This window comes from Dromaius novaehollandiae, chromosome 5 (assembly GCF_036370855.1).
Source record: "Dromaius novaehollandiae isolate bDroNov1 chromosome 5, bDroNov1.hap1, whole genome shotgun sequence".
In the NCBI taxonomy this organism is placed as follows: Eukaryota; Metazoa; Chordata; class Aves; order Casuariiformes; family Dromaiidae; genus Dromaius; species Dromaius novaehollandiae.
The window spans coordinates 66,542,278-66,556,540 of record NC_088102.1 but is presented as its reverse complement, the minus strand read 5'-3'; the positions used below and the strand labels follow the sequence as shown (position 1 = coordinate 66,556,540).

The 14,263-nt window shown below is 47.2% G+C and overlaps 1 protein-coding gene across 2 annotated transcripts in view; it reads left to right on the top strand.

Moving 5' to 3' along the window:
- Positions 1-272: 272 nt before the first annotated feature.
- Positions 273-14,263, top strand: part of TSPAN32 (tetraspanin 32) — a 35,856-nt gene continuing 21,865 nt past the window's right edge. The window contains exons 1-4 of one of the 2 annotated variants that reach the window (XM_064513135.1): positions 273-709; positions 2,642-2,756; positions 4,033-4,130; positions 11,844-11,918. In XM_064513135.1, coding sequence (XP_064369205.1) covers positions 644-709; positions 2,642-2,756; positions 4,033-4,130; positions 11,844-11,918 — 354 coding nt within the window. In that variant the 5' untranslated portion in view covers positions 273-643. The remainder of the gene's footprint in view (positions 710-2,641; positions 2,757-4,032; positions 4,131-11,843; positions 11,919-14,263) is intronic. The other variant, XM_026092719.2, reaches the window with a different exon arrangement.

The window sequence follows — 14,263 nt, the reverse complement described above, 5'->3', positions numbered from 1 at the left end:
TTTTTCTCCCTCATCTGGGAATATCAGTTTTTAATAGTCTCAGCCAAATATTATTGCCATTGGGTGTTTTTTAAATGGAGGGGGTAGAATCTTATGTGGAATGTAGTCGACAACATCAAGGTTGGGCTTTCTTGCTGTATTTTTTAAACAGATTAATTTTTAATAAGATTTTCCTAAACCTTTTTTCCCTTAGAGAATTTTTATCCAAATTAAAAAAGCTATTGACAGTGTTCACTAAGCAAAACTGCTGCTCAGTGTTCACTAAGCAAAACTGCTGCTCAGTGAAAATGGGGTATTTTGGTATGGAGTCTTGATTCAAAAGCCTCCTGTTATTTATTTGCCGCCTCCCCCTTTCTTGAGGTCTGCTCTGGACTCTGTGAAAGGCTGTTTTCCTGCCTGCTTTTCCTTATTTCCCAGTTGGCTGTATGGCCGCATTTGTCGGTAGACCGTGGAGAACCTGGGGGAGCCGCGGCCACCCGCGGTGGGATTTGCGGCTCCAGCCGGAGGAGGTGTCTCCGTGCGGAGGTGGAGACTACGCTTCCCACGAGGCCCTGCTGCGAGCCAGCCCCAGTGTGGCTGGAGCCCTGGCTTTATCGAGAGCTGTGGGGACCAGCCGCCGGCCACCGAGGCAGCGAAGCAGGCCATGGGGCTGCGGTGCGGGAGGAAGACCACCAAGTGCCAGCTGCTGGCCACCAGCCTCTGTGCCATGGTAACCGGCCGGGGACGGGGGGGACCTCCACGCAACGGGGACCCCTTGCACCCGAAGGGTCGGGGGTTCTTCCCACGTTGTGCTCTCAACGTGGAGGGCAAGCAAAGCCAACTGCCCGCGTTATCGCCGCGGCCTGAGCGGTTATCGCTGGCCGCCAGCATCGCCGCCTCTCCCCGATAGACTGCTGGTTTCTCAAGGCTGTCGGTCTAGCGCAACTGTTTCACAACCTGGGGACAGCCTTTAGGGGGGGAGGAAAGAAAGGTTGTGGCTGTTAGACTTTTGGCTGTTTTTAACAAGAGGAGCAGGGACACTTGCTCCTGTCTCTTTGGTTTTAAAAGACTGGGAAAAAGAGGCTGATTTTGCTGTAATTGCACTTGTTTCTGGTATGCCTTTTCTTTTTTCTTCTGTTGTCACTTATAAATGTGACCGATGAGGATATGAAACCATAGGACTCTGATGGAAATATATGTGCAAGAAGGCCCCCTTCGAGGGCTTGTGTACCTGCACCACAAAACAAAAGCGATCCCTAGGATCGCTTTTTAATTAGCTTTTGAAGCAAATTTAATGGGAGTTTCTTGACATCTCACAAGGAATTTGGGAAAACCATACCGCTGTTAGAGCTGATGGGAAATAATGGAAACTTGTGAATATTTCTCCTGGGTGTTTGAGTTGTGCTTTCTTGCTGTGCTTTAACTTGATCAAAACTTACTCCCCCTCCCCGCCTTTGAAAGTTCTGTATTTAGTTCAAAGAGGGATGGAGACTGGGAAAGAGGATAATTGAAGGGTAATGCCTTATTTTGAAATTTCTAGCTGTCAAAGTTTCAAGATTTCAAAAACCATTGACTGTCTACAGTTGCTGCGTGTTGCTCTCTCCTGTAGATACTTTAACAGCCTCTCTTGGAGAAAGTCAAAGGAGGAGTCCTACCAAACATATTTAAAGGATGTGTTAAGATGCAGTGGCTGTGGATGGCTACAATCGTGTTACTGCTGTTCTGTGGATTTACTTAGACCAGTGTTTCTCAGAAATCTGAGCAGACTAGTGTTGCACTTAGCATTTTGCTGGGTGTGGATAGAGATAGGCAATAACGTACAGCAGTAAAGGAACAGGAGTTGCTACAAATAATCTGATTTACAACCAGGATATGTTACAATTTGGATACACTTGGTCTTTAAAACTACAAGTCTCCAGCAGGAGCTATCAGCTGAGTCAAGAAGAAAATGTCATACAGTTACACCTAGAAGGGTGTGGGAATTATAGACACCTGACTATAATGTTGAACATGGAGACAGCTGCCTTGGGTTTCCATACTGTAAAGACATACGGATGAAAACTTCTCTTAGGAGATAGAAGGGAACTTGCATTTTTTTATCTTCAGGGTCTATTACATTAGAGTTTGAGCCCTTTTTACCTTGCCCGCTGTTGCTGTCTCTCGGCTCTGTCGCTGGTCATGCTGCAAGGAGCTCTCCTAGACCAGGATGCCATCAGAAACATCACCTCTGTCCCCTGGACTTTGGGCAACGCAGAGGGCAATGTGCTGGTAGTCACCCAGTGACTCACTGGGTCACCCTTGTAAAGCCAGGGGTGTGGACTACAGGTTAGAAGGTGGTTACATGGGTGTGCTGCAAAAGCGTGCATCCTCTGGCTTTTTCTGCATGCAGCTGCGATTTTTTTTTTTTCCTGTTACCACTAACCAAGAGATCACAGGTTGCAGTGTCACATGTACTTTTATGCAGGACAGAAAGAGTTTTAGTATGCTTAAGCATCCAGAGTTTGTCCTTTTACATGCATTTTAGGTTATGTGCCATGTTCTTTGCATCGCGCTGTCTGCCCCTAGGTAGGACTCAAAAGTACCAGAGACACCTTAAAGCTCTGTGAACTCTCAGCAGGAGCTGCTGCCCTGTAACTCCCTTCACAGAAATCTTCTTTTTCAGCTGCTGGGGCTGTCGATTGCCACGCTGAGCACAGTCACTCACGGGGGGCTCCATTTTGCCCGTATCAGCAACATCGCTTTCGAGAGCAACTCGTACAGAGTCATCCACAACGCAGGTATGTTGCGGTTGCGTCCCGGTGAGACTTTGGGTGAGCCCAGGATCCGCAAAACGTCACGGACATGTAGGAGGAAAATCCCACGAGAAGGCAGAGCATGGTTTTTGGAGGACACCCTAGGGCTAGCACAGCTGCACAGAAAACGGCTTCTGTATCGGCCCTGGCATCGAAGGGTGGTGTGGCCCTGCCTTGTTTTTATGGCCACATCTACACTGCCCTGATTGAAAGAAGATAATGAAAATGAAAGGATGATATCAGGACTGCAGCCCTGGTCTTCCAGCTGTAAGTGCTCAGACGGGTTAGGGTGACAGGCAGAAGGAAAAACGGTGAGAAATACAAGGGAGCAGGAGTATGGGGGGAGAGGTGGTTACAGGGGCTGAAAGAGAGCATAAAGAAATGAGTGGGCAAGGAGAAATGCATGGAAATGCCTCTTCCTGGAGGAAACGTGGTTCACTTCCTGGCTTAATTCATGCTCTGAAGCGTACAGAGGTTGTAAGGGAAAGACTGCATGAGTTAGCCAAGGGGAAAACAGAAACCAAGTCTCGGATAAAAGGCTAGCTAAGAGCAAAGAGATGAGAACAGCCCAAATACTAAAACACTCTGGTTATGGCTGCTGCACTAGCATCTGCTGCTTCTCCAAAACAATACTTTGGGCTTATGCATCCTCACGCTTCTCTAGATGCTGGTTAGCAGCTCTAGTTTGACATAAAATAGATGTAAAGAGACTTGCTTAAAAGAGTGAATTTTTCACACTGCTTAGCCCATGTTCTGCATTACAACACCCTGGGCACCGCTGTGTTTCCCGAATCCTCCCCTGGGAGGATGGTTATGACCCCGCTTTAGCCAGGAAACCAGAGAGCGACTGTTGCACGAGATTAGCAGCACATGAACTCCTGATAGGGGCTGTGCAACAGCCGCTCCCGTTCCACACTCCCCGATTCGGGAGGATCTTTATCTGGCTGCTGAAGTAATTGACAGCTTGTGGTCTGTTGGGGGGGGGGGGGGACTGGCATGTTTCCAGGGTGCCTCGCTCTGCTGGAGCCAGGGGAAGTTACTTGGAGGCTCACAGTCCTGCAGGAGAAACAGGCCCTATAGACATGAGTACTGAATAAGCTGTAGGATATCGGAGTTCTCCTGCAACCAGTCCTCTTGTATCAGGTCCCCAGAATACACTTTTTTGGCCCCTGTTTGGGTGAAGGCATCAGAGTGCTTCCCTTGGTGGTGGCCCTAAAGTCTCGGTATCTGACTGCAGCTCCCGTGTCTATCTTCCTTCCAGCTTTCTACATTGGGATCTGTCTCAGCATGACCCTGATCCTGGCTGCCCTGCTGAGCTCCGTTGCCACAGTGCGGGAATCGGAGTGTCTCACGGCGATGGTACGTACCTGGACTCATAGGTGGCAGTGGCTTTTTGTAGCTTTGAGCTGATATTGTCACACAGGTGCACAGAAGAGGCTCTTCACCTCTGCTGCCTTCCAGTCAGCTGTTCAGTGTGGTCCTTGTTTTGTGCCCTGAAGCGTGCATCCATGGGGAAGGACATCAAGCTGTTCCACACTGTGCTGCAGGGAGACTTTTTTTTTTTAACTTTTGGCACAGCTGAGCCTCACCCTGCAGAGCTGCTCCAGGTGATGAATGTGTCCTTGTGTGCCTTGTCTGCATACACAGCACCTTGGGAAGGGAAATGTCAGTGTGGGGTCAGAGGGAGGTGCTTATCTGCCAGAGCAACTGCAGTGATGATGATACCCAGTATATTTTTTCTCACGGAGCTGACACTCCTTGTGTGGTTTGTGGGGGGGAAACTTTAGCAGTGCAGTTTTGAGCCAGAACTTGAAGTCCTGTGTTGGTCTTCAGACATGCAACAGCAGTGCCAACCCCCTCCGCTTCCCCCTTGCTGGAATATTTCTGTAAATGTCTGTTACAGTGATGATAATGAGCATACAAAGTATGGCAGCAGGCACGTGCCTTCTGACTGAGTTGTCGGGTTTGGCCTCAATAGAAACAGTGGAGGGGTCCCTTGAGAGCTGGAATGCTAGCTGCATTGTATGGAGCAAAAGGCCTGTTTAGGCCCAGATTGTGCCAGTATTAGTAAAGCAGACTACAAGCTCTTCATTTAAAGGAAAAACAAAACAAAACAAAACAAAACCCCTGCATTTGCGGAGTTTAGTCTGTAAAGAGCAACTTCCAGGATCAGGGTCGAAGGAACGAGTGAAAAAGTGCTATTTGCATGCTTGCCCATGTCCTTTTGCTGTGGCAGGAGCTAATAGGTGGTGGCTTCACATAAAGCTGTTCTATTTCTTTCTTTAACCCAAAGCTAGTTCTGGGGAGAAATGCTTGCCGTTTGGCTCTTTGAGAGCTGCTGTTCCAAGCATTGTTTCTGTCTTGTGTAGGAAGAAGGCTTCTTCCCCAGCTCTTCTTTGGCATTTATGTATGTTACTACTTCACTGTTTTTCTGAATGCCAATAAAAAACAATTATAGAGAGACCATGCCTTCCTAAGCCTACCAAAAATACCACTGTGATTTCTACCAGTTGTATAGTGGGGAAAGAACACAACTGTGGTTTAGTATAAAATAACTGCATTGCTGTCATATACAAACTAGCTTTAAAGAGATTTTTCTAATACATTTAATGGGAAAAAGGAAACTGATTAAAGAAATGGGAAGCTGACACCTTAAAACTTGGTGCAAAGCAGCAGCTGGAGTTAGTAGTTTCACCTTTTCAGTATGCAGTCTTCCTCTGTCTGAGATATTCATAAAGTCTAGGGAATTCAGTGACACAATACCTAGTGTTCTGCTAGCAATATCAGTAGTTCTCCCATCTTGCTCTAAAATGTACTTGAGTGGCCTCTGTGTGCCTGCAATTAGTATGTCCGCAACAATAGATGTATGTGTGCATCTAATGGAGATTAGTTCAGGGCTGCCTGAAAACACAGTTGAACTTTTTTGTGGTGGTTATTCAGTTTTCTTACCCTGCATGCTGCATTGTTTGGGACGTGCCACTGGGTAAAGCAGGCTGTTAAAATTTTAACCATTTCCTGAGCAGATAGTGGGTGTTTTGTGTGTGTTTACAAACTATCCAGCAAACTCTGCAGACAGCACTTGCTGCCCCTCTTACGAGGAGCCTGTGCTTGCCCTGATCCAGCTCTCCCTTCCCCTTTCCGCGAGGGTGAGGACCGGCATGTCCCTGGCTCCGGGGCCCCTGCGGACTCCTCGGACCCGGTCAGCTTGGCACAGCCAGCTCCTTGCCACCAGGGTGGCAGAAACCCCCAACTAGCTGTTTAGCTTTCTCTGCGCTTCCTAGCGCATCCTGCTTGGTTTGTCACTTGTACTTTAAGTTTTTCAGGAGAGGTGGCTGTTTTCATTTTGGATCTCTTATGATTCCAGCTTTAAGACACAGTATCGCTTCTTTGCGGGAAGAGGAAAGAGACAGGGTGTTGAGGTGCTTTTCCCACGCCTCTGGCAATAAGGCATCCTGGGGGGGTCTGTGACAGTCCTGCAGTGCGAGAGGCAAGAATTGGCAGTGAATATCATGGGCAGGGTGTAAAGGAAAAGGGGATAGTTAGTGTGTGATTTGGGGACAATTACTCCTTTTGAAGTGGCTTTCCTGGTACTGGTAAGTATTGGTGGTGAGATACCCCAAACTGGCCACAGTACAAGTTAGCTGTAGTGTGGTTATGATGTGGCTGTAATAACCAGAAACGATCAAAGGGAGGAAATCCCACAGACCTTTCTCAGCACAAGCTGGGCACCATGTGCTCATCCTCTCCTCCGCAGCTCGCCGCTGGAGGGGGCCAAGTCCCCACGCAGGGTGGCAGAGCTGAGGGCCGCTGTCTCCGGCAGCGCCCAGCACCACCGCTCCCTCCTTCCTTGTGCCCAGCACCGCCTGGCCTTTGGTCCTTTCCCCGTTCAGATGCAATTTGTTTGACTTGTGCTATGCAAGTGCGACGGCCTTGGTCTGCAGCCCTCGGCGGAGAGGGGCTGTGTGTGAGTCCGTAGCAAAGGCACGTCTTACCCTGCGTGACTTGGCAGTAAGCACGCCTGCAGGGACCTGGATCGATGGTGGTCACCCCTTATTCAGCCTGTCTTCTCCATAGTCCCTGGTGCCACTATAGTCACTGGTACCATGGCAATGGCATGGCCCCAGCTCTTCAGAAACGAGCTGGCAGCCTGGGAAAATACTCAAGTGCTGATCACTAGCAACTTTATTCTCCAAGACCTCTCCTTATTCTGTGAGATATCTTGGTAATGGGGGCTAGTAACAGATGCTTTAGAAGCAGGTGCAAGTCGTCTTCCCTGGAAAACTCTGGCACCATCTTGTGCAGCATTCCTCCATGTCCAGGCAATTTAGCAGCATGCTAATGTCCTAAATCATATATTCATAGAGGGAAGTTTTCTTATTCCTATGAATTGCTTATGCTGTTATAACTTAATACTTTACAGCAAGGGTCAGTCCACAGTTTTTCAGCTCCTACCCTTTCACAAGGCCTGTAGTTTGATCTCTGATGAGCCGGTAGCTGGTAGGAAATGAAGGCAAAGAGAGCCAATTCCTTAGGTCTGGCATTAGATGTGGTAGCAGGCAGGAGTGGGGTTCAAACTCGCAGAGCTCAGAGGCTTGTCGGCATCGCATCCTGCCCTTCTGGCCTCTGGGCTGTCAGTCACGGGAGAAGTGATCGTTCCCTCGTGGCTTTTTTCTGCTCCTTAATAGAGAGGATTTTTCACCTTCCCTAGCTATTGATTTTAGAGGACTTTCCTCCTCTGTAACAGTCTTATTCTAAGACCATTTAATTCACTCTTTCTTCAAAGAGGGAAGAAGCTGCAGTATTGGTGTCTCACATCTGGGACTGTGGGAAACCAAGCTGTGCTCTGGGCACATCTGCCTTGATGTGGCTGATCCAGCACGAGGCTGCTCTGTAAATCCTCTGCTTCAGGGAAGTGCTAGCTGGGAAGCAGGCTGGCTTGGAGGAGCGTCACCCTCGTCATCGACCTGTTGGATAGATCCCATCTCCCTCCTGTGCTTTGGTTTCCCTGCTAATGCTTTGTCTATTTAAATTACAAATGCCCGCCCTGCCTGGCTATCTGTGTGTACAGTGTATGTGGAAGAGGGGCCTCCGACTTTCTGGGCTTCACTGGTGCTGCCCTAATGGTGCACAGAGGTCAGAAAAGGAAATATTTCAAACTGGTGAAAGCACGCGCATCGCAGGAGCTTGTCTTGTTGTGGCTGCAATTAGCAGTGTTGCCACATCAGGCAGAAGCTGCACTGTGCATCCACTGAGGCTTTCAAGCAAGCTGGTTTCTAGAGAATAACTGCAATCTTGAGGATTAAAAACTATGTTCTAAAATCCTGGACTGTTTCCTCCAAGGCTCTTCCTCAGTGGAGAGAGCAGTGGCAGTTTTATTGACTGCCCTCCACTGATAGTTCTGGCAAACCCTTAAATCCCTGCTTTTCAGTGATGCATGGTGTATCATTCAGTCGGTCCTGAACATAAACATCCTGTAGCTCTCACGGCCTCTGAAGGCCATGTCGCTATTCAAGGGGAGGAGAAGGAAGGAAAGCTGCAGTTTTGCTGGTACTGCTTGTACAAAGGAAAAGAGTCTGTCCAAATACTAGCACGCGGTACCTTAAACTCTCCTGGGGCCAGGCAGATGGGGGGGAAGCAGCAGAGGAGAAAGCAACCTGCCACTCAAAATATCCCATCTGAAATTCTTGCACCTGAATTTTCCAAGCTGAAAATCACTAGTCCAGAGCAAAATGTGTTCAGGATGGATCAGCTGTTCTGAGTGCTGGTTCCAAACAGTTACTGGGATGAAAAAGCATCAGCTCTTGCCTGATCTAAGCCAGCACTTCACTGAAGCTGAGTGGTGTGGCAGTGGGGCCAGCACTCAGCAAAAGCTCTTTGATTTACTGTTCCCAAATGCATAATTGCAGGCAAGTGTGTCAGGGGTCCTTGATAGCACAGCAGTGCGCTTCAGCATCTTGCTCTTGCTATGAATCTGCCTCCTGCGCTCTCCTTCGTCACGCACCGCTCCTCAGCAAGAAATCAATCTGCCGGTCTCCCTCCCTGGGGAGCAGGCGCAGGTAGGGCCAGCGTGGAGCTGGATCGCGGCTGTGTCCAGCCGGAGTTGTGGGCGGATTCCTCACCCGGACGGAGACCGCTGCTCGTCGCTGCCCCGGAGGGTGGGCACGGGGAAGGTGAACTGAGAGGTACGCCCGTCAGCGGGCAAGAAGCGGTTTCTGTGCGCCCTGCCAAGTCTCTGGGAGACAATTTGTTCCTTGCAGCAAGGCTGAAAACAAGGTAATTCATGAAAGAGTAATTGATGTCTGGCCAGTGACAGCAGTGCCTGGGGCTGGTTGCGCTGCGCCTTGCAAAGAGCAGGCAGTGTCCTGTGGCAGGCTGGGAAGAGCCCCTCTACAGCCCCAGAAGGAAGGGTTGGAGGTGCGGGATAGACCAACCTCTACCCTTTGCATTTCACGTGCAAGCTTAAGTATTGCATTTACTTATTTATTTTCTCCAAATGTCTTCTAATATAATTAAGAAGTTGTGCTACCAAAAGCCTTCTGGCTGGGAAAGGAAAAAGCAGCCTATAATTCATTTATAAGTCCTTCTAGGAGCCACGTAATTGCTTATCGCTGGCTGGCTGGAGGGCGAGCTTCCCAAGGGTCTGCATTTCTGTATTCCCACAGATGCTGGACTGAAATAAAGGGAGAGCAGATCCTGAAAGTGAAGGGCTGAGATGTGGGGGTGGAGCGGAGGAAGGGAATGCACGAAGCAGGTCTTTAATCTACAGGGTATTCTGGCCCCAGAGAGATGTCGTGAGTGCTAGAGCTGGTGTGGGGAGGCAGGCAAAGGCGAACCCTCCCTCTGTCAAGTGGAGGAGCAAACGCGGTGCTGTCCTTCACTCCATCTTGCAGCCGCGGCATCCTGCCTTGCATGCCCTTTCCTCTCACTGGGCCCGTTGCTGCTGCTTATGTGCCCCTCTCTTATGTGGGCATGCAATCGGAGTTCTGTCATCTTGTCTCCTTCAGGGTCTTCTGCTATTGTACTTTGGCTCTGTGCAGGACAGCAAGCGACCTCGCAGCCCAGAAGTCTGGGCAGGTGCCAGAAAGAGCCTAAAGCCTTGTCACTGTGGCCAGTATTCCCATGGGTGCCCTGTCCCTCCGGGGGCCGGGGGGGAGGACCACTAAAAGCGTGCAGAGCTGTCCATAATGATGTATTATTAGCAGTTACATATGTTTACTGCAAATGTAGAAGGATGAAGTGTCTGCTTTAAGTTTAGTTAAGAAAATAGAGATGAGCTAGTTAGGGAACTTATATCACATCATGTGGAAAAGTTTTCATTTTCATCCTGAGTTCTAGTTGACTTTTTTCCATGCTTTTGGTAACCTCTTGCCTCTCTCATCTCTCTGAAGACTAAATTATTTTTGAAATGTTAAAATCAAATTTTCATTAACTTCAAATTTCAAAGCAGCATTTGTCATCAATCAAAAACTCTGATTATCTTAACCAAAAAAAAAAAAAGAGAGCAGACATGTATAATTCAAGTTTGTTCATAAGAACCATACCAGGTCTTCCCCTGGCATATGCTACAGAGCCTGTAAACAAGACAACTGTGAGTTGTGAAATGCCAAACAACAATTTCATTCCTGGAACAAAATTTCTCTGATGGTGCGTCATCCTGGCTTGAGTAGAAATACCGATCAGGCAGAAAATGGGCAAGAACCACCAAAGTTATTTTGCTGGCATGTCTGCACTTGTTTCCAGGATTTGAAATGACACATTTTCCTTTTTACTGCATATGGAGTTGTGTTGGTGTTGTTGTTTTCCTTTTTGAAGTCAAGTTTTAAAGAAAGGTTTTATTGGTAAAACAGAATGGATAACAGTAATACTCTTATTACTTTCCTTAAGCTCGTATTTGGTAAACATTTTCACAAATGGCTTAATTTTTTTTTTTTAATACTTCAGGGAAGTCATGATATTGAAATACTCATATAAAAATTAAAGAACAAAATAAGCTTCAGTTGAATGGACAATTTTGCCCAGATATATCTTTTCAGAAGGGGGGATGGTTAGATGGAAAAACTTGCAAGGGCAGTAGTCTTCAAATGGTGCTTGTTCAGCATTTGTTGCCATTCAAAGACCAAACTCTGGATTTGACATCAAGATTCATATTTGATGAGCCCATTTGGCCTTCAGATGTTTTATATCCACTTTTTCCTCTCTGTGTCTTTTTCTCTCTTTTAATGTAAATTCTTTTGGTCCAGCTGTCACAATAGGCAACCGATGTTTACATCAGGTTTTTTTTGGATCAAACTTGTTCAAATAAAGATACAACACTTCTAACTTCCAGCTTTGCAAGCTTAGCAAAGAATACAAAAGTCAAGCTGCCTTCTATGTCATTGTCATTATTGTTTACACAGTTCAGGGTCAGTTACTGGCCTTGGTTATATTTCTGTCTTCCTTTTGTCTAAATGGGACAGTGCTGATTTAAGAAAGGTAACTTGGCTCTGCAGCTAGCCTGTTAATGGCTCCAAGGTGCGGGCTGGAGTAAAGTCTAGCTCATTTTCCAGAGCAGATTGCTCCCTGTCCTAATCATTAACTTGTGTATAGACTAAATTCACTTGTGTGATGGGGGTTGTTGGTTGGCTGGGTTTTTTCCCCTCTTTAAAGCTGATAGCTGAGTTTTAAACACAGGGGACACAATGTCTTGAGCGAGGTGGTGTTATCTCTGCATGTGGTCCTGCTCCTGAATAGTAGCATGCTGTAAATGTTGGCTTTTTCTTTTTGCTTTTTTTCCAAGAGGAACTTGGCCAGAATAGGTTAACCGCTCCGCAGGAAGGAGAAACCTTTTCTGGTCAACCCCTACAAAAGGCCACAGTGTAATTAGAGGGTTCCTGCAGAAGAATTGCAGAGTTATTATACATCTAATTTCTCTTAAGTAACCAGCATTATGAGGGATATTAAGAGAAGGTGATGTTTTGTTCTAACTTTAAATGAACTTGCTAAAACTAGCATATCAAATATGTTCCTATGGTGTTTTCAAATAAATATTTTTTCTCCATACTGTAACTCATAATATTTTCTCTTTATCCTCAGGGATTTTTCTGTTTTGCTCTTGCGTTCTGTGGATTGATACCAGCTGCCTTCTGGAGATACACTCACAGGACAGAGGTAAGCATGGCTTGCTAGGAAATACCAGCAAACTCTCATCCGATGGAGGTTTTGTAGCAGTGATTTCTCCCATAAAAGGAACATCTGGTGGTAATTAAGCCATCCTCGTAGAGGCCTATCAAATACGTGCTCTGTCATATCCGTCCTTTGCAAGAACGGAGACTGCCTTTACCAGCTGCCTTCCTGAAAGGATCATCCAAAAAGGAAAAGGGGAACATGAGGTGTTTGTCACAGAGGCCCCCGGACAGAACAAGTATTTTCTCCTGAAGGCAAAATGAAATGTATGTCTTCTTTCAAAGAGGTGGGGGGGGGGGGGGGGATTAGATGCTTGACTCTTAAAGTCTTTTTCTTAAACATTTAAGTTTTCAGCTAGCTCTAGTTCTTGCTAAAGTCAATTGGGAGCCTTTACACAAAGACTGCGGTAGGCTGTAACTGTTCTGATTGTCTTCTCCTGCGGTGATGGCCAGGAGATAAACATCCGGGTAGTGTTTATCAGACATCAGCGGTGATGGAGGTAAAAATGCTAGTATGAGCCAAGGTGGTGTGAGTTGCTGTCGTACTGAGACAAATGGACCGGAGGGAGAGGGTTGCCCAAAGTCTCTTCTTGAAGCTCAAATTTGCAAGAAAGGTGGTTTCTGAATTGCTGTTGTGGAGCTTGCTGGTGGCATAGTAGATGGTGCTGGAGATTTGGTAGCAGTCCTGTCCGCTTTTCCTCGGCGAAGGAGCCTGCTTGGGCGAAGGCGGTGGAGAGGGGCGCTGTGGACGCAGGGCTCCTGCTCCCTCGCCGGCTGGGGAAGGTGTCCCCTGAAGGGGGTGTGGGCAGAGCTGGAGAGGTGCGGAGGAAATCCGAGGTGGGGCGCGTGGCGGATGGACCTACGAGGGACATCCCTGCTGCCCGGGAGCGCGGGGACCCTTCCCTAGGCGGCTGGGGCCAGCGCCAGGTCTGACCTTACTTTCGGGCAGCTGGGCTTGCAGGCCGCTGTGAGAAGCAGAAGTTGAACTTAATATCTTGCAGCTTAAGTCTAGATTTTTTTCTTATTCTTTTGTAATCTGTTATTTTCTTTTTATGTTCCTAATCCTCTTCCCTTTTAGAGGAGTTTTGACGCTGCTTGGTCTTAATTCCCCTTTCACTGCTTCCACACTCTTAAAACATTTTAAGAGACTTAGGGAAAAAAAAAAAAGATCTTGACTTCCTTTGCAAAAGCAGGACAGTACTGACATTTTGGACTACTATGTGAACATGACATGGACTCTGTGCTGTTTAACAGCAACTTGAATAAGCGTTTCACACTTGCATATGTTTCATGCAGCGGATTAGGTCTGTTTAGCTCCTCATCCCCAGGCGTGTGCCACAACTTGGAATTTTCAGTCCAGCAGTGAGAATATGGGCGATGTGAAAAATTGTGTTGGTGGATTAGAGTCAGGTTGATTCCCTCAGCTCATCTCTTTGGGGTGGCAAATATCGTGTGGAGATCTGAGACTAGTTTGTCAGGAAAAGAGCATTGGAGGCCTGACTGTGAGATGTCTTTCTGTGCTGGAAAAGCACGATCCCATCAAAATCCTAAAGGTTGGGTCTGTGCTAGGATGGCTGCAATTACACCTCTTAAAGAACTAGAAGCGTTAGGAGGGGAGATCATTCTTTTGCTCAGACTTGACCCACAAAACGCAGCCTATGGAAGCCCCGTTTTGCAACCATATAGTGCTCGGTGCAGAGTGCCCTGCACAGAAGTTAAAACAGCATCCTTCTGGAAGCATGGGACTAAGGGAGATGTCTAGGTTAAAGTGAGGGATGCAGTCCTGCTTCTCTAAAGCTATGTCCAGAGCTGACTGGTGGCCACAGTAGCTTAAAAAAATTCTTTGGATTTTTTTAAAAATTTGGATTTAACCATTTGGTCCAAATGGTTACGCTGGATCACACCAAAGATATCCCAGTACCTGTCGCAGAGAGATGCTTCAGCTGTTGGCCAAGGTAAGAGTGTGAAATTGGGGCAAGTGCAAAGCAGTGTTTTCCTGGGTGCCAACAGTTTGCATTAGGGATGAGATGCTGGTACCTTTGTATGTAACGGTCCCCTGTGGATTTTTCCTCCTCAAACTTGTCCAGCTTCTTCAAAAATTTTTGAGTAAACACTGCTGGTGCAGAAACATAAACCCTATTACCACCACCTGTCTGTGTGTGCCCAACATTTCCTCACTTGCCTGGCAGAATTGGTGTCGATCAGAGCTGAGGAGGAGTCTTTGCACAGCCTGCGTATGTATTTTCCCTGGTATCAGGCAGAACCATTAAAATTTGTTACTTTCATACTAATATTTAGATGTGGAAATAATTTGATTTTCGTGATTGATAC